We start from the raw sequence: 25096 nt of genomic DNA on the forward strand, positions 1-25096 counted from the left end.
AAGGATGGAAGGGCAAAGCCGTCCACCCAAACGGATGCCCAGTGTCCAGAAAATCAAGCGAAACGGGGGGCGCTGTCCGTGCCCAAGCGCCGAAGGTCACGGCAGGCCGGGGGGGGGGAGCTCCGTCCGTGTCGGATTTCCAGGCGCCCCCCAGGGCGACCCTCTCCCCCCGCGGGAGATGGAGAGAGGGAGCCGCCGAAGGTGGCATCTCCCGTCGCCAGAGACCCGGATGAGGCGAGCGGGGTGCCCAGCTGGCACTGCCCCCTCCCAGATGGGTCAGGCGCCCGCCCCCCGCCCCTCTGGGGTCTCCGCCGGGCGGGGCACGTCAGCGAGGGGGTGGGAGACTCGGAGGGGCGCCCCGTCGGAGACCCCCGCGCTGAGCCGGCTGCCCCCCCCCCCCCGCGCCGGGAAGCCAGCTTCAGAAGCGGCCCCCGTTGCGCAGGATTTGCATCCGGAGCCCTTGGACGGGGGGGACCCCTGCAAGTGCCCCCCGCCCGACGAGCCCCGGTCCTTCCCTCCGCCCAGGAGCCCCTCGAGGCTCCCCCCTCCCTGCTAGCGGGCGGGGCTCGGCGGGCTCGGAAACGGAAACGACGCCTCCCCCCCCCCGGTTCTCTCCTTCCCCCCCCCGGCCGCCCCGTCTCCATCCTCACGCAGGCGCCGCGCTGCTGCAGGTACCGCGATGCAAAAAGGGGGGAAAAAGAGGGGAGGGGGTCGCTAGGGATAACGGAGCCCCCCCTCGGGAGGGGGTGCAGGATGGGGAGGGGGCTGCGGAGGCACCGCGGGGCGGGGGCGCCGGCGTTTTGGGATGCCTGGGCGGGGAGGGAGACGGTGCCTGGCCCCCTCCTTCAAGCAGACCCCTTCCCACAAAGGGACCCCCAGGGGCATCGGGAGCAGATTCTGTGCCCCCCAATGGGTCTGGCCTCGCGGGGTGGGGGGGCTGCACGATGACGGCCGGGGATGCCCGACCCCCCGGGAAGGGCGCGCGGGGCTCCATCCTTCTCCGGACTCCTTTCTCCGCCGACTCTTGGCACCGGGGGCGGGAGAGGACGCCCCCCGTTTCCTTGGCCAGCAGGGCAGGCTTGGAGCAGACGGGGGGGGCACACCTGCCAGGGAAGCTGCGCCAAACCCCCTCCATCCCGGGGCCTTGGATGGGGATCTGAGCAGGCGGGGAAGATGTGGGGCTGGTGCCCAGCTGGCACGGGGGCGGGCGGGGAGAGGCCAAAGCGCCCCCCCCGGAACAGGAGCCAGCTGGCCTGGATGGGCTCCCTCTCAATCCAACCACTCATTTCTGCCCCCCAAAGAGTCTGTGGGTGCCCCCTGTTCACAACTAGAGAGGAGTGGGCAGTGGGGGGGGGGTGCTGCCCTGGTCCTGCCCCCTGCAGAGACCCCCCTCCAGGCCCTGAGCCCCCCCAGCGCTTGGTGGGTTCAAGGGGGGTCACAGGGGGCTTGTGGAAGGTGGCGAACTAGGGGGGTGCTCTGATGAATTAGGGGGTCCTGTGGGGCAGGGCAGTGGGGGCTGTGGTTTTCCAGGGCACTTTGCCAGGCTCTGGGGCTGAAGGGTCTGGGGGTGGGAGGGGGCTGCTGCTTCTGGGAGACCCCCTTCTCCTGCCGCAACTGAGCTGTGCCTTTCTGCCTCCAGGCTCTAGGGGCAGACCCTCTCCTGGCCGCTGCCCGTTTTGTGCCACCCAAAGCATGTAGTTGCCCGCTCTTCTCTCTCTCCGGCCCACGACAGGTAAGTCCAAGGGGTTGGGCAGAGGCCACTGGGCTTAGGGCAGGGTGTGAGCAGTTGCAGGGGGCTGCCAAGGTTACTCAGAAGAGAGGGGCATAGAGCATGTGCAAAGTGCAGAGGCCCATTAGAGCTGAGGGCAGAACTTTGAAGGCAGGCTGTTCTGGGGGTGCCAGGACTGCGATGCCAAAGTGTCACCTTCCCTGATAACAAAGATACCCTTTTCAACAAACAATTCCAGCTCTTATCCTGAAATCGAGCTCTCAAATATTATTATTATTATATTTTCTGAATGCCAGGCCTTATGGCTAAATGCTGGCACAGTGAAGGCCTTGTGGCGGCTGGGAAATGTGTTTCCTTACCAGGATCAGCTATGATGATGATGATGATAATAATAATAATAATAATAATAATAATAATAATAATAATAATAAAATAAATTATACCCTGCCCATCTGGCTGGGTTTCTCCAGCCACTCTGGGCTGCTCCCAACAGAATAATAATAATAATAATAATAATAATAATAATAATAATAGCAACAAAACATCAAACATTCAAAACTTTCCTAAACAGGGCTGCCTTCAGATGTCTTCTGAAAGTCAGATAGTTGTTGATTTCCTGGAGTGTGTGATGGAATTCTGCGGAGCATGTGCAGAGTGCCTTTCCCTTTCCCCTGAGAGTTAGAGCAGACAACCTCCAGGGATCTGGTATTAGGCTCTCCGGAGAGGGGGGGGGTTGGCAGTGGAGGAGACCAGAATCGCTGCTTTGCACAGGACATTGCTAACCTGCAGAACTACCTGCCACTGGAGGAGGGAGTTGCTCTTGTGCTGGGATCCTGCTTGTTGTGGGTCTCCCTTTGGGGCCCATGCTTGGGCACTGTGAGGGTGCCAGAGTGGGGCTGAGCGCCTAAGAGGCTTCTCTCTCTCTCTCTCTCTCTCTCTCTCTCTCTCTCTCTCTCTCTCTCTCCCCTTCCTTCCTTCCTTCCTTCCTTCCTTCCCTCCTTCCCAGGGCTCCCGCCATCTCCTTTCCTGTGCCCCACGGGACCCCCAGCGCCATGTCGGGCTCCCTGAGCAAGAGGGGCGACTTGGCCAACGACAACAGCTGCCTGGGCCTGAGCCTGGGCCTGGTGGCTCCCGCCGTGGGCCCAATCCTGCCCCGCAAGGGCCACTGCGCCTACACCTGCGCCGAGCTGCAGGGGGTCCTGGGCCTGCCCCCCAGCGCGGAGGAGCCCCCCTCCAACACCAAGTGGGTGAAGGACGGGCAGAACCAGCTGCGCCAGGCGGCCGAGAGGGGCCGCGACCAGAACCGCAACGAGCTCAGCCCCCCCACCAAGGAGCTGAGCGCCCTCCTCATCCCGCTGACGGGGGACGCCCAGCGAGAGGAGGAGGAGGAAGAGGAAGACGAGGAGGAGGAAGAAGAGGAGGAGGAAGAGGAAGAGGACTCCACGCCCGTCCAGAGCGAGCCGGCCACCGAGTCGGAGGAGCAGAGCTCGGAGAGGGCTCCTCCGCGGGGGGATCAGGGCCGCAGCGCCAGCCTCCTCTTTGGCATGCGCCACAGCACCGCCAGCGACGAGGACTCCAGCTGGGCCACCCTCAGCCAGGGCAGCCCCGCCGGCAGCTCCCCCGACGAAGCAGGTAGGGGGCCAAGGGCCAAGGGCCCCTCGCTGGAGACCCAGTAGGGGCCTGGGGGTTCCTGAAGCCGGACCCCGGCCGTGCCAAGGCAGGCGGGACAGCTCCCTATTGCCCACTCTGACTGGCAGGAGATGCCCAGGAGGGGAGGCCTCAGGGTCGTGGGTTCGAAAGATTCCTGCCTTGCAGGGGGTTAGACTGGATGACCCTTGGGGTCCCTTCTAGGATTCTAGGGTTTTTAAAATATTTATATACCATCTTTTTCTCAAAAGGCGCTCAAGTACAGTCATACCTCGGGTTACAGATGCTTCAGGTTGCGTTTTTTTGATTTAAGGACGCCAAAACCCGGAAGTACCAGAGCAGGTTACTTCTGGGTTTCGGTGGTCACACATGCACAGAAGTGCTAAATTGCACTTTGCACATGCGCAGAAGCGCCGAATTGCAACTCGCATGTGCGCAGATGCGCCGCTGTGAGTTGCGGATGCTGTGGGTTGCGAACATGCATCCCTCACGGATCACGTCCGCAACCTGAGCATCCACTGTACGTTTTTCTCCTGGTTTTCTCCTCACAACAACAAATGGATTTAAATCCAAATTTAGATGTAAATGGGAATTTAATAAATAAGAAGAACAGCCCGGTGAGACAGGCTAGGCTAAGAGATGGTGTCTGGCTCCAAGGGCAGCTCAGAGCGAGGGGGGGCTGTGGAGACAGAGCTGCCCCCCCCACGCAGAAGGCTATCGTTACGAATCCTGCCTTGCAGGGGTCGGGCTGGATGACCTTTGGAGTCCCCCCCCTCTACAGTTCTCCTGGGGGGGGGGCTCTGATCTGAGGCAGGTGGGGAGAGGGAGGTCTCTCATGGCCACAGCCAGGGCCAAGTTGATACCAAGGCAGCGAGGGGGGGGGGCTTGCCCACTGGGGCTCCCTGATTCCCCCCCCAGCTACTGTTTTTCCATGGGGTGGGGTGTAGCGTTCCCAAAGCAAGGAAGGATTGGACTCTGATTAACAGAATACACACGAGGCTTGACCAGCAAGACTCTGGGAGGAGTGTCAATAATAATAATCCCCCCCCCTTTGCCCAGGTCGTTTTATTCACAAAAGAACTTTTTACACTGTGTTTGTAAGAACCAATCAGGCTCCCTCTGAGCATTTCAAAAACCCCACGTGGGACAAAGTCAGATCAGAAGAAATTCTTTTAACTACAAAGAAACCATTTCCTACTTGAGCATGCATCTGTAGTTCAGAGTAAATAAAATAGGAATAAAAGGAGGAATGCGTTCAGCAAACCCCGGAGGTCGTAAACAGGAGAGGCAGGATGGCAGAATTTACCATCTCCTTGTGAACTCTCTTCCTGGCCCTTAAGGTCTGTCTAAAGATTAAACCACATCAAGGTAACCTACTATCTTTCTGTACTGAGGATGCCCAGCGAAGCAACTGGCCTGTGTTTAGAATACTGATAGGTGCCTGTCAGGCGTAGAGAAAGCAAATGGCAGAGGCGGAGAGGCTTTTGGGATTTGATCAGAAATTATTGTCAATGAATCAAACCCAGTCAACGTGATGCTTCCATCGTTGACACAGTGGCGTGCTTCATTTTTCATAATTCCTCATAGCAATCCCAACTGACCCCCCCCCCACACTCTGGATATTTGCACCCCTATAGTGGGGGGTGGGCAGGGGGCTGCCGCTGGACTCCCTGCTTCCTTGGTCTTGGGGGGGGCAGAGCTCAGCTCTGAGCCAGCAGCGTTTACTGCTTCACAACCCCCCCCCCCACCTGGCATCTGGCTGTTGTCCTCCCCCCCCCTGGGAGCAGGGTGCCTTGGCGACGCTTCTTGCTTTGGCAGCCGTGATGTCAGTGGGTGCCTTGGGACACCCGCCCAGGAGCAGGCGGGGGGGGGGGGCAGCCAGCGACACCCGCCCTCCGGGGTGCAAAGGGAGCAGGCGTTGGAGCTGGATGCAGCCCCCCAGCGGGGACAGGAGCCATGCGGAGCCCCAGCCAGGGTGAGCGGTGGGGAGGGGGCTCCAGGGGAGGGACTGGCTGGCAGGCGGGGGGAGGCCCAATTTACAGGCCTGTGGGGAGGGGGGGCAAGGCAGACGGGGAGACTCCTCGGGACCTCCCTGCCCTGGAGCAGCAGGCACTGCCCCCCTGGGGGGGGGGAGAAGCAGCCTATTGGATCGTAGACGCAAAGAGCCAGACGGGACCCAGGGGTCATCTAGTCCAACCCCCCCAATAAGGGGGAAGTCACAGATCAAGCTTAGTTCTGTGCTTGTACCCAAATTTAAAACATCTACCTCCCCCCATGCAAAAAAGTTGGCAACCACTTACTCTCTGGCAGTCAAAGGAAGGGACTTTATTAGGAATTAAAGGTAGGGGCAAGCAGGCAGAAAGTCGGAAGCAGTCCTTCTTTCCTGGGGGGATGCAGGGGGACCCTGAAACATTTTGTGCATTTCAGTTTGGCCTCGTCGAGGCGCAGCATTTCAGTGCAGTGGCACCTTGGCTCCCAAACTCCAAACACCCGGAAGTGTTCTGGTTTCCGAACATTTTTTGGAAGCCGAACGTCCGACGCAGCTGTCGGCTATTGTTTCCGGGGTGCCTGCACCAATCAGAAGCTGCGCCTTGGTTTCTGAACATTTCAGAAGTCAAACGGACTTCCGGAACGGATTAAGTTTGGCGCTTTTGTTTTGGCTATTTATGTTGTATTTTTGTTTCTGAGGCTTTTAGTTTAATTTGTTTTTGCGACTGTGCGGAACCCAGGTCAGCTACTGATTGATGGGATGGTGGCTGCGGAAATGTTTCAAAGCCCCCCATCCGGACAATGACTATCGTCAGAGCAGATGAAAAATTAATTTTAATTTTTATCATCTACAATACTGTCTTGTTTATTTTATAGTACAGTACATTGATTATTGCTTTCATTTTAGGGATCAAGGGTCTCGTTAGAGAGTACAATTCATATTAAATTGCTGTTTTAGGGGTTGTTTTTAAAAGTCTGGGATGGATTAATTCATTTTGCATTCCTTTCTATGGGAAAGTGTATCTTGGTTTTGGAACACTTTCGTTTTGGAACAAACTTCCAGAATGGATTAATAATAATAATAATAATAATAATAATAATAATAATAATAATAATTTTTTATTTATATCCCACCCTCCCTGGCCAGGACTGGGCTCAGGGCAGGTAACACCAAATATAAATTACAATAAAACGTAATAGAAAAAACTACAACAGTTAATTAAAATATGGCTTAAAATGCAGCCTCATTTTAGTAGTAGCCCATAAATCAAGACCATAAAGGGAGGAAACATCAGATATCCACCCGAGGCAGCTATCCATGCTGGTCCTATATGGGCCAGCAAAAAAGCCAAGGGAAGATTCATATGTCAAATCCCATATAAGGCTGTACCCTTGTCAAAGGTCTGGCAGAACAGCTCCGTCTTGCAGGCCCAGCGGAAAGGAATCAGATTCTGCAGGGCCCTGGTCTCATGAGGCAGAGCGTTCCACCAGGTCGGAGCCATCACTGAAAAGGCCCTGGCTCTGGTTGAGGCCAGCCTAACTTCTCTGTGGCCCGGGACCTCCAAGATGTTTTTGTTTGAAGACCGTAAGTTCCTCCGTGGGACATACCGGGAGAGGCGGTCCCGTAGGTACGAGGGTCCTAGGCAGCATAGGGCTTTAAAGGTCCTGATCCTGTGCTCCACCGGGAGCCAGTGCAGCTGGTACAGCACCAGGTGAATGTGATCCTATGGTGAGAACCCCGTAAGGAGCCTCCCTTTCCACGGAGGCGCAGGTTACAACAACAGCCAAGGCGATATTTTCCCACCTTCGCCGCATCAAGCAGTTGGTTCCTTACCTTTCCTGCCCTGACCTGGCCACCGTGATCCATGCGATGGTCACCTCCAGGCTTGACTACTGTAATCTGCTCTATGCGGGGCTGCCCTTGAAGGAGTACCCCTAAACATTTTTTTAACAGAAAAAAGCACTTATCGGAAGAGAAAACAAACTCCAGCACTGGGGCTCTAGATAGAATTGCAGAGTCAGAAGGGACCCCAGCGGTCATCCAGTCCAACCCCAGGCAATGCGGGAATCTCAGCTTGAGAAACCGGGACAGATCAGCCGCCCAGCCGTTGGGAGTCCTGCCTTGCAGGAGGTTGGGCTAGATGACCCCGGGGACCCCTCTGCCATTCCCTGACCCCTTCCCTGTGGGGTGGAGATCGGCTGGCAGGCGGCTGGGAGGCCGAGGGGGCCAGATCCCAGGGATTGGGGTGGGGGTTCTATCTGCCCTCCCCCCGTCCTGCCCTCCCCCCCTGGCTGCTTCACCCCAGTGCGCTGCCTCCGTTTTGGGTGGGGCAGGTGGGGGCAGGCGGCCCCCTTTCCTTTTTTAAAAAAAGAAGAAGAAATTTTAACATAATCAAACGTTCAAATTACATTTTACAATTTCAATTAACCCTGCCCCCATGACTTCCCCCAACCTCCTTCCCTGGTTTAGAACATATTTATTTCTTCTGCTTATACTTTTATATACCCCCCTTTTTTTTTACTTCATATTTGTATTTTCTATTGTAAGTGTATTACTCAAATCCTGCAAGTGAGTTTGTTTCAATGCATCGTTTCTGCATATACATCATAAAAGGTTCCCAATCTTTTTTGAAGTTATTCTTGTCCTTCTCTTTGAGTTTCTCCCATAACTTTGCCATTTCTGCGTCTTCCATCAACTTTTCTTGCCGATGTTCTTTCATTGGTATTTCATCACTTTTCCATCTTTGGGCTAATAAGATTCTAGCCGCTGTTGTTGCACACATAAATAAATAATTTCTTCTTTTTTTAAAAAATCATTTTTATTAATTTTCCAATAAAAAACAGCCAATCAACATATCCAATCATAATCCAAGTAAAACAAGAAACTAAAATAAAAAAAAGACCAAATTGTAATTATTACTTTTTTGGGGCTCCCCATAGTGTGGACCTCTGAAGCATATCTCCAGATCTTCAGTCCTGCCTCTCCTGGTTGTTTTCATATTTTTCACATCCCGATTTTAACGCTTTAAAGTTCTCTGTCACTGGCTCTACAATTCTCAATCATGTTATAAATCATATATCCTTTCGTCCGTCGAATACAGCTTTCTTTGTGTATATATATATATATATATATTTCCAACTGTCTATTTGCCATCGCAGCTTTCCCTGACTCCTTTCCAATCTTCCAATCTGGCCTGTTGTCCAAACCTTTCTTTTTAGATTTAATGACACAGTACCTTCCACGTTAAATAAATAACATTTTATTGTCTTTGGGTATATCTTACTCTAATATACCTAGCAGAAATGCCCACAGCTGACTCGCCCCTCTCTCTCTGCAGATTCCTTCTGGCTGTGCAACTCGCTGGAGACGGACTCCGACCTCCCGGCCGGATGGATGCGGGTTCAAGACACGTCCGGGACCTATTACTGGCACATCCCGACCGGCACCACCCAGTGGGAGCCCCCCTCGGGGGGCGGGGGCAGCGACTCTGCGGGAGACACCCCCTCCAAGGAGAGGCAGGTGAGGGGGAGTCTGGAGCAGAAGACCAGCCGGGGCCGGATGGAGCTTGGAGGCGGCCCTCAGCTCCAGAAGGGAAGGGGGCCCTTTCCGTGTCCAGCTCTCCTTTGCCCATAAGAAATGGTCACTGTTTTTTGTGTTGAATATTTGCTAGGTGGTCATTGCAGGAGCTCACAGGGCTCTCAAGCCATTTGCACATCACAAAAGATGTACCGTATTTTTCGCTCTATAAGATGCACTTTTCCCCTCCAAAAAAGTAAGGGGAAATGTGTGTGTGCGTCTTATGGAGCAAATGCAGGCTCCGTGGCTTCAGCCGCTGTGCTCTTGAGGCTTCCCGTTGCTTTCGCTGAGGCCTGGAGAGCATGAGGTGGCGGTGCGCACCAACCCCTCTCGCTCTCCTGACTTCGCTTCACTGGAGAGGCGCTGCGCAGAGAGGGAGAGAATATTTTTCCCCCTTGTTCTCCTCCTCTAAAACTAGGTGTGTCTTATGCTTGGGTGCGTCTTATAGAGCAAAAAATACGGTATAGTCATACCTCGGGTTAAATATGCTTCGAGTTGAGTGCGTTCGAGTTGCGTTCCTTGGCAACCTGGAAGTAACGGAGCGCGTTACTTCTGGGTTTTGCCGCTTGCGCATGTGCAGATGCTCAAAATGATGTCACACGCATGCGCAGAAGTGGCGAAAAGCGACGCGCGTGTGCGCAGACACACCGTCGCTAGTTACGTTTACCTCTAGATGCGAACGGGGCTCCGGAAAGGATCCCGTTCGTATCTAGAGGTACCACTGAATTTTATCAAAGTAATTGATACAGAATTGAGCAAAGCAGTGATATTTGAGGGAGCAGGCAAGCAGGAGGGGCTCATGACTTACACCAGTGGTGGCCAAACTTTTTTCAAAGAGGGCCAGATCTGATGAAATGAAGGGCCATGAGTTGTTAAAGTTGAAGTTGTTGAGGTTTTTTTGAGGCTTTTACCCCAGGAAATAAACTTCCACAGGGGCCGGATTAAACTGGCCAGCAAGCCGGATTAGGCCCCTGAAACAGACTTTGGACATGCCCGACTTACATCCTAGGAGCCTACACAACACAAAACGCGGTTGCTGCATGTAGGTTTTATTTTATTGGTTTTTCATCTTATATTTTGGACATCCAGGTTTTTTCCCCTTGACATTTTTTGGGGGCCCCCAAGAGACAGTGGTGGAGGAAGGGGGGTGGTTCTCCCCAGGTGCCATCTCTGAGGGGGTGACAAGAAGCCACCCCCAGGGGGACTTGCCCATCGCGCCGCTGCAACTGCATGCGGAGGATCCTCCGCTCGAGGCTGCACCGTCCGCTGCCGCCCATACGGCACTTGAGCATCACTGTCGGCAAACCGCCCGGCGGCGCGTGCATATATGCTGTACGTGTGGTGCATGCGTGGCGCCACTTGAGTGCCTTATGGACGGCGGCAGGATCCCTCCGCCACTGCCGTAAGCAGAGGATCCCGCCACCGTCCGTACGGCACACACATCCGTGACACGTAGCAGTACATGCATGCACCGTATGTAGTGGTGCGCATGCATGCACGCTGGGCGGTTTGCCCCAACATCCTGCACCGGGGGCCGGTTCTCCTTCCTCCGCCCCTGCCCAGAGAGTGGGTTCTTAAGCTATCGCTTGTATAGCTTAGATGTAAATCTGGCCCTGAGCTCTTTCCCAGGCTCAGTTTAAGCACTGCAGGTCTAGGGCAGCTTACAATTTTAATAAATATGAGATAGAATAATAAATAAAATAATAATTCATAATAATTCATAATTATAATTCCTAAGGGGTATAGGGGCTTCCTTGTGACACTTTTTCTTTTCTTAAAATATATTTTAATGAAAAATTTCTTAGTTGACAAAAATACACGCATTGTCTCTTTTTCCACGTTGCATTTTCTGCAGATCAGTTTCATTTGCGGTGAGACGTTAGAGTTATGCCTCACGCCGCACTTTCGGTCGATGGCTCTCCTCCTCGGGAGGCCTGCCAATTCTGCGCTTCAGCCGTTTTTAAAGCCCCTTTCAATATTACGTATTTATTTGTTAGATTTGTATACCAGCTTCATCGTGAGGTCTCGGGGCAGCTGGCAGAATAAAATACAGGACAAGAGGAACTAAATAAGTAAATCAAAAGAGCAGGACAATGCGCCCACAGTCCCTGTGCAGCCCTGGGTGTGGAGATGGGGTTGGCTGGTGTTTCTTTTGAGAAAAACCATTTCTCGCCACGTAAACCAGAGGAAAATCAAAATCAAACAACAAACAGAAGCTTTAATTATGAGCAAATGATTAAGCAAATGATGCTGGCCCCACCCGCTTCCCTCCCCTAGCAGGAGACCCAAAGAGGGCAGCTCTGCTGGCTGGTGTTTAACTGAGCTTTTAATATTCTGTTGGGAGTGGCTGGGAAACCCAGATGAATGGGTGGCCGATAAATAAGAAAGTTATGATGGTGTTGAGGGTAAATTGAGGGGACTTTGGGTGTGGGGGGGCACTTCCTTTGTGCTGCACTTGCTCTGGGCTGGTTCTGTAGAAGCGGAGATCTGCCAAAGGGGCCCCCAAAGGTCCTCTAGCCTCACCCCAGCAATGCAGGGATGGCAGCTGAAGCAGCCCTGACAGGCCGACACTCAAACTCTCCACCTCTTAGGGTCCTTCTCTCTTCTTCTTTTTCAAAGTTCTTTTTCTTCATTTGCACTTTTACCATTTGACATCTGTTGAAACCAGGAACGGGGGGTGGGGGAGGGGGGAGTTAAATGACTCCCCACCAAACCCCAACCCCAGCCTCTAAAAAGTAGTCTATAAAACTTTTTTTTAAAATTAATTTTTATTAAGTTTTACAATTCTATATTCACCACAATAAATCTTGTGCCCACTTAATCAATACTCATTTAACCTCTCCATCCTTGGTTTCCAACTCTAATAATAATTATACGTCTTCTCCAACAATTTAGTATTATTTCCTATAATTTCCCCTTGGAATCTGGATGAAGTATAGCTAAATCCTTTCTTTTTATCTTCTTTAAAGACCTCATTTAATTGACAATATTGCAACCCATCATGTACATAATCTCCCATCTCTTCAAGATCCTTCTGCTTTAATTTTCCCTCTGTTTCTGTTAACAGACCTCAAGATGTAGCCATTTTTCTTCCCTATTTGTTTTTCTAATTGAGGCTGCTTCTGTTGGAGACAACTGTCTTTTGTTCTAATAAATCTTTGTGTTTTTCCCATACTTTTAAAAGTGACCTCCTAATTATATGATTATGGAATTATTTATGTACCGTATTTTTCTGTGTATAAGATGCTCCCTATTTTGGGGGACTCCAAATTAAGTAAACACCCCTCAGCACGACCTGTGTATAAGACGAGCCCCTAATTTTTTTGTAAAAAACCCCCTAGTCTTATACACGGGAAAATACGGTACTTTCCCTTGATTATACCATAGACACGCATGCCAACCAAATCTATTATCACATCCTTCCAGATCTAACATATCCGTATCTTCTCAGAGTAATTCTCAGCCCTCTCAAGGATGTTTGAGAACTTGGGGGTGGGGAGCAAGTAAACTCACCTGCCGGTGGTGGGGCAGCCCCATAGACCCCTCCCTTTGCTTGTGCTGAGCGAAGAGGGGCAGAGAGGGGCTGTTCTTCCTCACCTGACCCCCCCCCCTGCACCTTCGCAGCTCGCCTGGATGGAGTTTGGGCAGGCTGAGCCCTCGGAGGAAGCCGCTGCCTTCTGGAAGGTGAGAGGCTGGAGGGGGGGGCGAGGGGGTGAGGGAGGGGGGGCTGACCTGGGGGGCTCCTTTCTCACGGTGTCCCCTTTTCCTCTGTGCTCTCTGCAGGACGTCCCGTCGGAAGAGGGGGTTCCAGAGCCCCAGGAGGACAAGAAGGGCACGCTTGGCTTGTGCTTGGGGTCCCCCAGCAACTGGTGAGTGGGGCGGCAAGGGGGCCCCCCAGGAGGGAAGATTCACTGTTCGCACGACCCACTAAGAAGGACGATAACGCGACACGATTCAGAACAGGGACAATTGAGTGCACATTTATATGCAGTGGGACCTTGGTTCTCAAACTTGATCCGTTTCGGAAGTCCGTTCCAAAACCAAGATGCGCTTTCCCATAGAAAGTACAGTGGAACCTCGGGTTACGTACCTCTCTGGAAATGTAACCTTCAGGTTACGAACGTGGCAAACCAGGAAGCACCGTATTTTTCACTCTATAAGACGCACCAGGCCACAAGACGCACCTAGTTTTTGGAGGAGGAAAACAAGAAAAAAAACATTCTGAATCTCAGAAGCCAGAACAGCAAGAGGGATCGCTGCACAGTGAAAGCAGCAATCCCTCTTGCTGTTCTGGCTTCTGGGATAGCTGCGCAGCCTGCATTCGCTCCATAAGATGCACACAGTCTTATAGAGCAAAAAATACGGTATTTTTCCAGGTTTCGCTCCGCGCGAATGCGCAGAAGCACTTTACATGCCACACACAAGTGCAGAAGCGGCGCCTCTGGATACAGATTTTTCAGGGTGCGCATAGACCCCTGGAACGAATTAAATTCGTATCTAGAGGTACCTCTGTAATGAAAAATGAATACTTTTAAAAACAAGCCCTAAAACAGCAATTTAACATGATTTTTTTCTATCTAACGACATAGATAAAATGAAAAATGACAGCAATAAACAATGTACCGCAGTCACATAATCAGTCAATCAGTAGCTGAACTGGGTTCCACACAGTCACAAAAACAAAGCAAAAAAGAGCCACGAAAATGCAAAATAAATAGCAAAAACAGACAGACCTCAGCGTAACACTCAAAACGGAGCATGTTCGGCTTCTGAAAAAAGTTTGCAAACTGGAACACTTACTTCCGGGTTTGCAGTGTTTGGGTTCCAAGTTGTTTCAGTCCCAAGGCGTTTGAGAACCAAGGGACCACTGTAGAATCAAATTTAAAGGATTCAGTTTAATTAAGCCAAATGGACGAACTTGACCCAGGGATGCTGGCTTTTCAAAGACCGAGAGCCATTTATGTCTCCAGAGCCCCCCTTCCTCTCAGCTCCCCCCAAGTAATCTTACCCCCCACTTTCTGGACCCCTGGTCTATGGGGCGCAACTCCCAACGGGGACTGAGGCTCCTTCCTTGCAAAATGGGGTGCAGTCGGGGGGTCTGGCCTGTGGCAAAATCCCCCCCGGCCGCTCGGGGCTCCGGCATCTCCTTCTCCCCCCACTTTCCAAGGGACTTGGAGGTCCAGTTCAGGCAGCTGCTCTCCCTGTGTGTCTGGGCTCCATTGCTCCCCGGTCAGCGAAAGGCGCTCTGCACATGCCCCAAGGAAGCCTGCCGTGTCCTCTGCCGCCTCTGGCTCCAACTGTGACCCCGACTTTGCCGCTTCCTTTCCCCAGGTCTTCCCTGGAAGAGGGGGGCGAGGAAGAGGAGCAGTTCCTGGGCGTCTCCCAGGGGTCCAAGGTAAGGTGGGCTTGCCGGCGGGGGGGGGGGGGGGTCCCAGCCATGGGGCGGGGAAGGGTCTGCTCTTGGCCTTAGGGCATTTGTGGGTGGGAAGAGGAAAGGGGGCCCCTCTCTTCCTATGACACTAAGGGGGGCAACACCAGCTGCAGTAGGCCAACAGAAAACCAGGCTATTTCTTTAAAAAATAGTTATTAAGTTTCCATTTTATCACCTTTAAACAAATCCTTATTATACTCATTGCATAATATACTCAGGCTGTCTTACCCATAGTCACTAGGGGTGCGCGGCACCCGGGCGCCCGGCTCTCAGGGGTGCCAGGCCGAGAGTCTGAGGCCGAGATTTGGAGTCTGGCAATTGGGAAGAGCCGACAGCCGGTGCCGAGTGGAGCAGAGTCTGTCGGAGCACCGCAGCTCTTCTGCTGTGGGCAAGCAAGCCACTGAGGCAGCCGGCTGGCTCCGTCCTCCAGTGTGCCTGGGATTGGTGGGCTGTTGAAAGGCCCCCCCAGCGCACGCCGCTCACACAAGGCGCCCGGCTTCGCTCAGTTGCTGCCACTTCCGCCTTGGGCTCGACTTTTGTTTTTGCACTGGGCTCTGCTTGCTGCCCCCCCAGGTGCCCGGCCCACCACCACCACTGCCTCGGCCTCCTCTGTTGATGGTGGTGAGGTGGGTGGCCAGGACAGCTCTGCCGTGTCAACAACTTTGGGGTTCCCCCCTAAAAAAGGTTAACAACTCTGGGCAACCTGGGGGAGGGCGTGGGCAGATCTTTGCACCCCGGCGCCGCATATCCTTAAGATAGCCCTGGTCTCAGGTTTGGGAGAGGTTGGGGCAATGGGGTCATCTCTTGGGGGTCCCAGGGGCCAGGGCCAGGGCCCCCACAGGCCAGGGCTCCAACGCAGCTTCTGCCTGAGCCTCGGAAGCAGATTCCGGTAGAAACTGGAAGTCGCCTTGTCTTCCTTCCATGAAAGGAGGACAAGGTTGCAAGCAGAGAAGAATGAATCGTCCAGATGATGGACTCTGCCGAAAGGGCAAAATGGGCAGGGAGAATCAGAAACCAAGAAGATAAGAGATTTATTAAGGGGGAAATTTATAGATTATCTTAGGGATCACTGTACTCAGTTAGCAGGGTTAATATAACACTTGTAAGGTAATAATTCTGGGGTTATAAATGGAAATTTGAATATTAATATAAGATGCAGTGTATAATGTAATACTATGGAAACGGGGCCGGATTTTGGTTTGATGTGGCCCTCAGCTCCGGAAGGGAATGGGGCCCTTTCTATGTCCAGCTGTCCTTTGTCAACAATAAATTGCCGCTGTTTTTTGTGTTGAATATATGCTAGATGGTAATTTAGGGACCTAATAGGTATCTCAAGCCATTTGGGCAGAACAAAATATGTATTTTATCAAAGGAATTGCTGAACAGAAATACAATGACGAAGAAGCATATTTTGGGGGGACCCCAAGAGAGGGGCCCCCTAAACTATAGCTTGTTTAGCTTATACATAAATCAAGCACTGATTGGAAATCTTGGGGGAGCAGAGGGAAGTCGAAGGATTCAGAGAACCCTGTTTATGTATAAAATTAATTATATTTGAATGTGAAAACTATTTGTAAAAACTGAAGAGGAGAAACTGGAAGTCACGTCAGAGGTCTTGTCAGGCCCCCAACGTGACCCCCAAGGGCTCCCCTGTCACCAGGAGATGATGTCACAATGCCATGACATCATGTCACCTCTTGGATGTCACTGGGCACCCATAATCTGGGGCCCAAGTTGCTGCCCTGGGCTGGGAGACTTCCTGGGGGGGCCCCACTTGACCCAGCTTGCCTCTGTCCCCCCCCCAGTGCTTCTCGGTCCGCTCCCTGGGCTGGGTGGAGATGTCCGAGGAGGAGCTGACCCTGGGCAGGAGTAGCGTGGCCGTCAACAACTGCATCCGGCAGCTGGCGGGGCAGAACCCGGACCTGGGGGGCTCCTGGGAGGAGGTGAGTCCTGCTGGGGGGGGAGATCCCTAGGGCTGCAAATGTGGGCAGGGGCAGCCTTCACCTAGCGGAGGAGAAGAGGGGTGGTTTGGATGAGTCTTGGGCTGCGGGGGGGTTCCTGTTGGGGAAGGGGCCTCTGTGCAGCTGTGACCCCCCTCCCCCCTCCCCGCAGGGCAAGGCGATGCTCCTGGTCTTGGAGAACGAGACCCTGAAGCTGCTGGACCCTGAGGAGCAGCTGGTCCTGCACAGCCAGCCAGTCGTCACCATCCGCGTCTGGGGGGTCGGGAGGGACAGCGGAAGGTAGGGGGGGCCCCTGTGGGGACGGGGGCAGGGGGGGTCCCTTTCCTCTGGCCCCGCGTCGGCCGGCCAGCTGCTTGGGCATGGGATCCTGGAAGGGGCCCCTGAGGGTCCTATAGCCCACCCCCTGCAAGGGAGGGGGGTGGGGGTGGGGCTTCCCCACTGCCTCCAGATTCTGCCCGCCCCCCACCTGCCTAACTTTGACTGCTCTCTTCTCTTCCGCACTTGCTCCCCTTGGGGATCCAGGGAGAGGTAGGTAGCTCTGCCCAGAAAACACCCCTTCCTTTCAGTTCTTCGTGAGCACCCCTCTTCTCACCCCCCACCCCAAAAAACATTGCATTGTGAACAGTTGAAAGTGGCAGCCCCCCTTGACCCCTGCCTGCTCATCTTTGAAAGGGATCCTTTTTTATGGGGGTGGGGGGAGCACCCTGCTTTGCCAGGGGGTGGGGGTGGGGGCAACCTCGTTGGGAAAGGCAGAGCCCCCCCCCCCCGTGCTGCCATCTTCACCCCCAGGAGGCATCACAAGAACAGGGCATTCTCCCCCCTTGCAGAATGCTCTCCCCAGAGAGGCTCACCAGGGAGAGACTTCCTTCCATGCCCATTCATGAGTGTGTTTTCGGGGGGGGGGCATTCTAATTTTTAACTGGTTTTATGTTGTTGTGTTTCGTAATGTCAAGGGGCTTTGAGACTCTTTTGGTGCAAAGCGAATGAGAGACATGATAAACAAGAACCCCCCCCACTGTGTGTGTGTCCCCCCCCCCAGGGATTTTGCTTACGTGGCCCGGGACCAGCTGGCCCAGATGCTGAAGTGCCATGTCTTCCGCTGCGACTCCCCAGCCAAGGACATTGCCACTGGCCTCCATGAGATCTGCTCCAAGGTGACGCCTGAACCCCCCCCGATACCCACCCCCTTTAGCTCCAGAGCAAGAGCCCCCCCCCGGCAGGGCTTAGGAAGCAGCCCAGGATTCATGGCAGGGGGGCTGTATGGTGATGGATCCCTGCTCATGGGGGACACCCCCCCCCGAGGAAGGGCATGTGGGTCAGGGGGGGCGGAGGAATCACCCTTGCCCCCCCCCCAGAGCTCCTGCAGGAAAAGCCCAGGACCTGGCAGAACTTAGCGCTCCGAGGCTCCTCTTCCTCGTTTAAAATGCAAAAAGCAGGTTTCTAGACCTCATTGCCAAGCAAGCCAGGTGGCCAGGGGGTGGGGGTGGGCTTCAGCTCTGTGCTCCCGAAGGAGTTTTCTGCTGCTCTTCCTTCATGCAGCGCTGGGGGGGGGAAATCTGCGTTCAGGTCCCCCCTGCTGACCCTCCTTTTGCTCTGCGATTCCTGCATTGTTGCGGGTTGGGCTAGATGACCCACGGGACCCCATTGAACCCTGCAATTGTTCTGCCATTCTAGATCATGACGGAGCGGCGGAACGCCCGGCCCCCCCTGAACGGGCTGTCCCTCGACCACTCCAAGATGGTGGACATCCCCTTCCAAGGTAGCTTTGGGGATGGGGGGGGGACAGGCCAGGGGGAGTATTCTGGCCACTGTTTTCATTTTATAATATATAAAGAACAGAGAACAGTTATAACAACAGATGAACATTAAAAGACGAAAAAGTTCAAAATAGACACGCCAAATGGGTCCGGTTGCATTTGGGTGAAAATAGCAGAGAATAAAGAATATCAGTCTTCTCTGATTTATCAAGTCTGGCTCTGGGTTCCCCAGGCTTGGGAAAAAGGGTTGCCTTGGAAACACACTGTATTTTTCCGTGTATAAGACTATATTCCCCCCCCCCCCAATTTTTTAAGTTTGAAATTGGAGGTCGTCTTATACATGGAATGTTGCAATTATTTATTTCTAAATTTTGGGGTAAAAAAATAGGGGTCGTCTTATACATGGGGACGTCTTATACATGGGAAAATACGGTATATGTCATGAAGGAATCCTATAAAAGGTGCTTGGAGGTTCTAGTCCTCATTGAAGCCTCAGATTTTCTCCATGACAGCCCTTTTGCAGAGTGAGCAATGGTCCGATTTTGGGCTGGTTCCTGTTGGGATACAAGTTAGGGTGGCCATATTCCGAAGAGTAAAGGAGACACTTTTGTAGGTGGGGGAGAAAAGAAAAAGAGTATTGATTAAGTGTGTGTGCAGTAAAAGATAACAGGTGTATTGAAATATTTAATAATGGTTATTAAAAATGAAAATGACATACCCTCCAACATTTTGTGAGATCAATTCAGGGCGCCCACCCCCCCCAAATCCTGTGTCTCTGTCACTCACTCCTCCTTCCTTGGCTGCCTGCGGCCTCCTTGCTCACGAGACGCTGCATCTCCAGACAAGGCGAGGAGGCTGAGCAGCCCCAGGAAGGAGAAAGGGTACCAAAAATGAAAATAAAGGCCATGATATTTTGCAAAATGTTAAAAAATCCACCCGGATGGCGATTTGATGTTTGACAAAGAAGAAATGTCCGGGGAAATAGGGGTGTTTGGCAACCCTGTTCCAAGCCTGTGCTGCCAGGATGAGGCCCACGCTTTGGGCACCTGTGTTGGCATCCCCAGAAAGATCCAGCAAGCTTCATTTGGAAGAGCAAGCCCTGGTTCTGCTTCTGCCAAAATTAAATCCCCAAATATCGCACAAACCCCCCACCCTAAAAGGAACCCCAGGTCTCCCCTGCAGTTGCTGTCGAAGGGATTTGCCCAGGACGCCTTTGGGGGGTCAAGGAGCTGTGCCCCTCCAGCCAAACTGGCACCTCTTGGGCAAAGGGGACCCGGGGGGGGGTCCTTGCCCAGCCCCCATTTGGCTTGTGCCCCAGGTCACTTCCAGGCACGAGTTCTGCCCCCCAGGGGCCCCAGATGTGTGTTTTTTTGCCTCTCATGGCCGCTTCCTCTCTTCTCCCCCCCAGTTGAGTTTCCAGCCCCCAAAAGCGAATCTGTGCAGCGGTTCCAGGTCTTCTACTTGGGGAGCGTCGTTGTGGCCAAGCCTGTGGGTAAGGAGGGGCGGGGGAGCCGGTCTGGCGGGGCTGGCCAGGACCAGGGAGAGATCCGGGTTTGAATCCTCCACCAGGAATCTCACTGGGCGGGACCTGGAGGGCCGGGCACTCTCAGCCTAGCCGGCCTCGCAGAGGGGCTGTGAGCACAAAATGGGGAGAAGCTTGCAGGTTCGATCCCTGTTTAGGACAAGGGGTTATTCCTCTAGGGGCTGGTGGGAAATCCTTTTGGGTGCCCCCCCCAGTGGGTGCTGCTGTGTAGCCCTTGGCCTGCCCCACCTGGGGGGCTCTGGTCCTGCTTGCCAACCTCCCTGCCTCCCCCACCAGGCATGGACGTCCTCAATGCCGCCCTGGACGTGGCGCTGGCAGAGGGGGCCAGAGAGCAGTGGACCCCCGCCCAGGTCAGCGTGGCCCCTGCCACCCTCACCCTGACCCACCAACAGGTGAGTGCGCCCCTGGTCTCCGGGGGGAGCGGGGGGGAGGGGGAGGAAGACGGCAAGGCCTGACCCCCCTTGCTTTTCTCCCCAGACGGAGGGGGTGCTGTGCGAGTGCAGAGTGCGCTTCCTGTCCTTCATGGGCATCGGGCGGGACGTCCGCACCTTCGCCTTCATCATGGCTGCCGCCCCGGGAAACTTCCGCTGCCACATGGTCTGGTGCGAGCCCAACGCTGCCGGCCTGAGCGAGGCCGTCCAGGCCGCCTGCATGGTAGGTGCCCCCCCATAATTCAATATCAGGCCTGGCGGCAGCTGGCATCACCCCCAACTTCTGGGAATGTTGTGGGTGGCAGGACAGAATAGATTAATATTATCCTTCCTAACTGACGCTAGCAAGATTCTTCACTCAGCAGACTGTATTCCCTGTTACACAAGAGGAAGCTGGTTGCAGACTTGTTACAACAGCATAGCTGTCAACTTTCCCCATGAGGAATCCTATTTGGAATAAGGAAATTTCCCTGAAAAAAAGGGGAAAGTTGATAGCTATGTACAATGGGTCAGCAAACGTTTTCAGCAGGGGGGCTGTCCACTGTCCCTCAGACCTTGTAGGGGGCCGGACTATATTTTGAAGACGAAAAATGAATGAGTTCCCATGCCCCACAAATAACCCAGAGATGCATTTTAAATAAAAGCACACATTCCACTCATGTAAAAACACGCTGATTCCCGGGCCGTCCGCGGGCCGGATTGAGAAGGTGACTGGGCCGGATCCGGCCCCTGGGCCTTAGTTTGCCTACCCATGTGTTAGAATCTCTTAAGTTCTATTATTCCTGGCAAGACCCCTTTGATCCCCTCCTAAAAGAATAAAGACACCCCAGTCTGGTTCATAAGTAACAAAAAGAAGTTTACTCATGGCCTGCCGGTCAATTTAATCCAGCCCCCGTGGCAGTATATGTCCTGGGGTAAAATCCTAAAGAAAGCTCAGCAACTAAAAACTTTGGGGTAAACTTCAATCCTCAACAACTTTGGTCGGCCCTCATGCATGTTCACGTCATCAAATCTGGTCCTCTTTGAATAAAGGTTGAGCACCCCTGACCCACCTGGGCACACGCAGGGAAGAATGCCTCAGCCAGGTGGAGCAGGAAGTTTGCCCGGCTGGACCAAGATCCTCTGCATGTCCCCTCTAGCAAAACAAGGAATGTTGTACTTGACTGCTCCAGTGGACTACATCCCACAGGTGACCCCTCTGGCTGCATTTTTGCCATGCGCCCTGTGGGGCCCTGTGGGGTGCAGGAGGTCCTGGGCGGGCAGGGACTGGGGGGAGGTGGGGGGCTCGGTTGCCGCCGCCTTCACTGCCCCTTCGGATCCTCGACCTGCCGAGTTGGAGGGCCCCCAGGGGTCACCCAGCCCACCCCCTCGCCGTTGGACTGCCTCCTGCTTCCTCTCTTGCAGCTGCGCTACCAGAAGTGCTTGGACGCCCGGCCCCAGACCACCAGCTCCTGCCTGCCGGCCCCCCCGGCCGACTCCGTGGCCCGCCGCGTGGGCTCCACTGTCCGGAAGGGGGTGCAGACCTTGCTGGGGAGCCTCAAGCCCAAGCGCCAGGGGGCCCAGACGCCGTGAGCGCCCCCTCGCCAGGCCCGTTGCGGGGGCCAGCAGGAGGGTCCGCACGGGGGCCCCTGTCGGATGAGGTCGGCCCCCCCATCAGCCCGGCAGCTCTTGTCCCCCAGACCCCCCTTTGGGGAGAGCGCGTGTGCGAGGTGCGTATTTATGAGGCGCGAGTGCGAGTGTGAGAGAGAGGAACGCTGTGGCTCCCTGACGTGAGCTGCCGGGGGGAGCGAGGGGGTGCACATATCTAGGGCGCTCTCCTGGGGGGGCAGCTGCGGCCTCACCCCCCCCCAAGTCGGGGCACCTGATCTTAAGCTGCTGCTTTTAATAGGATATGAAAGTGGAGGCTGGGGTGTATTTGGGGGTCCCTGCCCTAGTGGGGGGCACTTGCACCATTGCGGTGTCTCCCCAGGGGTGGCCCCAGCGGACGGCCCTCATGGGGGGGGGGGGAGAGTGGAGGCCCCGGCCGTCTCTGCTATAAGAAGAGATCTCTGTGTTGTACTAAAACTTAATAAACTTGGTTCCCCTGATGTGGCTCCTTCTTGCAATGGGGGGGGCAGAGGGGGGGCAGAGGGAGGGCCCCCCCCGGCACGATCATGTCCTCCTGGAGATCCCTGGTGAGGCAGCATCTGGGGTTCTGGGCACCGTTCTGGTCGCCTCATGTCAAGCTGGAGTTGGAGAAGGTTCAGAAAAGGACGCTGCAGGGATCCCAGGGAACGGAGCAACTTGCTCATGTGTAAAGGGTTCGGGTTCAAATTTGGCGCTTTTCAGGGGAGGGAGTGGCAGCCGGAGAGAAGCTGACAAAATTAGTAAAGCTGGGCGATGTATCAATACATTGCCCCAAACTGGTTTGAAGTTCAGATCTCAATAATGATTCCAGAATTGCAAATCCCTGCCCGCCTCCCATGCGCGGCACTCCTGGAGGTTGCCAGCATTTGGCACGCAACCTCCTCAGCTTCCTGCCCGCAAGGCTGCCCAATGCTGGCCCCCTCAGGCACCGGCGTCCAGGGCCCAAGATGTGAGGGGGGCCTGCCTGCGCCTTCTCTGCCCCCTCTGGCCACGCAACTGGACTGCCTCCTCTCTTGTGCCAGGCTGCGCAACGGAGCATGCCCGCGTCCTGGGAGTCCCTGCAGTGGGAGCGGCCCCAGCTCCTCCTCCTCCCCATCTCTGGGGCGCCCCGGTCACTGGTAATCGCCCACTGGCAACTGCAGTGGGTGGGAGCTGCACCCAGGCAGGAGGGAACCTTGCCCGGTGCTCCCAGTTACCGCTGGCGCCAGGAGAGGCGATGGTTGGCATGAGCCGTGACTGGCAGCTCCACAGGCATTAGCAGAGCCCCGTGGCGCCATGCTGGCGTGCGCAGAGCCGTGTGCTGTCCCGGCCGATGCTCCCACCCAGCACATTGATGCCGCCTGCCCACCTGGCTGATGAGCGAGGGCAGAGGCAACTGCGGCCTTTCCACTTTCCTGGCATTGCAATATCTTGAGGTTCAGATGGCGATATATGAGGATGTTGAAAAGCAAGCATCTCCCAGCCCTACTCGTAAGGCTAGAATTTGTATTCTATTTTTTATTGGTTTTCTAAATACATACAAACCTGTCCAAATTATTTAAATTTAACACATTTTCTTTTGAAAATTAGGTTTCCCGCTCCTGTTGCAAACATATGTCCATTACTTCCTGATGTTGCCACTTCGTTCTTCTTTAATCTCCTCTTAATCCTTCTCTGGATGTTGGCCCATTCTCACAGCTGACTTTCCCAGTTCCCTTGCATTCACCACCTCTCTTACTTTGGTTGTTGTTGTTTTTTTTAAAGAATATTTATTAAATTTTCCAAATTTTTAAACAAACAAACAAACAAACAAAACAAACAGAAACATTAAACAAAGACATAAAATTCATAAACCATACTTTTAAATAACAAATTTCTCAGACCTCCTCATACTTCTCCTTCTTGTATCCCAATTAAAATTATTTGTTCAGCAAATCCTCCATTTAAAGCATTACAGCTTGTAACATTACCTTATTTTTCAAACCCTTTTTTCCCCCCATCTATGTTCTTATATATCATTGCAGCTAGAAACCTCTCAATTTCAATCCAACACCATCTAACTTTCTTAAATTTTACAATGTTTCTGTAAATAGTCCTTAATTTTTTTCCAATCTTCTTCAGCCGACTCTTCTCCCTGGTCACGGATTCTGCTCGTCAATTCCGCCAGTCCCATACAGTCGATCATTTTCATCTGCCATTCTTCCAGAGTGGGTAAATCTTGTGTCTTCCAATACTTTGCAATCAGTATTCTTGCTGCTGTTGTAGCATACATAAAAAAAGTTCTGTCCTTCTTTGGCACCACTTGGCCGGCCATGCCCAAGAGAAAGGCCTCTGGTTTCTTCAAGAATGTATATTTAAATACCTTTTTCAATTCATTATATATCATTTCCCAGAACGCCTTAATCCTGGGACACGTCCACCAAAGGTGAAAGAATGTACCTTCATTTTCCTTACATTTCCAACATTTATTGTCGGGCAAATGATAGATTTTTGCAAGCTTGACTGGGGTCATGTACCACCTGTATATCATTTTCATAATATTCTCTCTTAAGGCATTACATGCCGTGAATTTAATCCCGGTGGTCCACAACTGTTCCCAGTCAGCAAACATGATATTATGTCCAACGTCTTGTGCCCATTTAATCATTACAGATTTAACCGTCTCATCCTGAGTATTCCATTTCAGCAGCAAGTTATACATTTTTGACAAAGTCTTAGTTTTGGATTCTAGCAGTTCTGTTTCCAATTTAGATTTTTCCTCCTGGAAACCAACTTTCTTGTCCAAATTATAAACCTCCATTATTTGGTAATAATGAAGCCAATCTCGCACTTTCAGTTTCTCAAAACTCTGCAATTTCAATCTGTCCCCTTCTAGTTCCAAGATTTCCCAATATTTTGGCCATTTGGCCTCCATGTTAAGTTTTCTCTGAGCCTTGGCCTCCATTGGTGACAACCACCTTGGAGTTTTATTTTCCAATAGATCTTTATATCTAGTCCAAACATTAAACAGTGCTCTCCTGACAATATGATTTTTAAAAGCTTTGTGTGCTTTCACCTTGTCGTACCACAAATATGCATGCCACCCAAAAACATTGTTAAAACCTTCAAGATCCAAAATGTCTGTGTTTTCAAGAAGCAGCCAGTCTTTCAACCAGCAGAATGCTGCTGATTCATAGTAAAGTTTCAGGTCTGGCAGGGCAAATCCACCTCTTTCCTTTGCATCAGTTAATATCTTAAATTTTATTCTAGGCTTCTTGCCCTGCCAGACAAATTTAGAAATGTCTTTCTGCCACTTCTTGAAACAATCCATTTTGTCCAAAATTTGCAAAGTTTGAAACAAAAACAACATTTTAGGCAATACATTCATCTTTATAGCTGCAATTCGACCCAACAAGGAAAGCTTCAAATTTGACCAAATTTCTAAAT

General features: G+C 53.0%; 1 protein-coding gene across 2 annotated transcripts; it reads left to right on the plus strand.

Annotated features, from left to right (window-relative positions):
• The first annotated feature begins 611 nt into the window (after window positions 1-611).
• On the plus strand, window positions 612-22152 carry APBB1 (amyloid beta precursor protein binding family B member 1). 2 transcript variants are annotated; one of them, XM_053384876.1, is made up of 15 exons: window positions 612-671; window positions 1640-1732; window positions 2736-3361; window positions 8704-8885; window positions 12567-12626; window positions 12726-12811; window positions 14274-14337; window positions 16179-16316; window positions 16486-16613; window positions 17374-17488; window positions 18009-18093; window positions 19500-19583; window positions 19911-20026; window positions 20112-20288; window positions 21470-22152. In XM_053384876.1, exons 3-15 carry the CDS (start codon window positions 2782-2784, stop codon window positions 21635-21637), a joined length of 1983 nt encoding a protein of 660 aa, XP_053240851.1. In that variant the 5' UTR covers window positions 612-671; window positions 1640-1732; window positions 2736-2781; the 3' UTR covers window positions 21638-22152. The 2 variants fall into 2 exon arrangements, with proteins under 2 accessions (XP_053240851.1, XP_053240852.1); XM_053384877.1 differs by lacking the exons at window positions 612-671; window positions 1640-1732; window positions 2736-3361; ... (4 more) ...; window positions 16179-16316; window positions 16486-16613 and adding an exon at window positions 16762-16862.
• Window positions 22153-25096: the final 2944 nt, after the last annotated feature.

Source organism: Podarcis raffonei, chromosome 4 (genome assembly GCF_027172205.1).
Source record: "Podarcis raffonei isolate rPodRaf1 chromosome 4, rPodRaf1.pri, whole genome shotgun sequence".
NCBI lineage: Eukaryota > Metazoa > Chordata > Lepidosauria > Squamata > Lacertidae > Podarcis > Podarcis raffonei.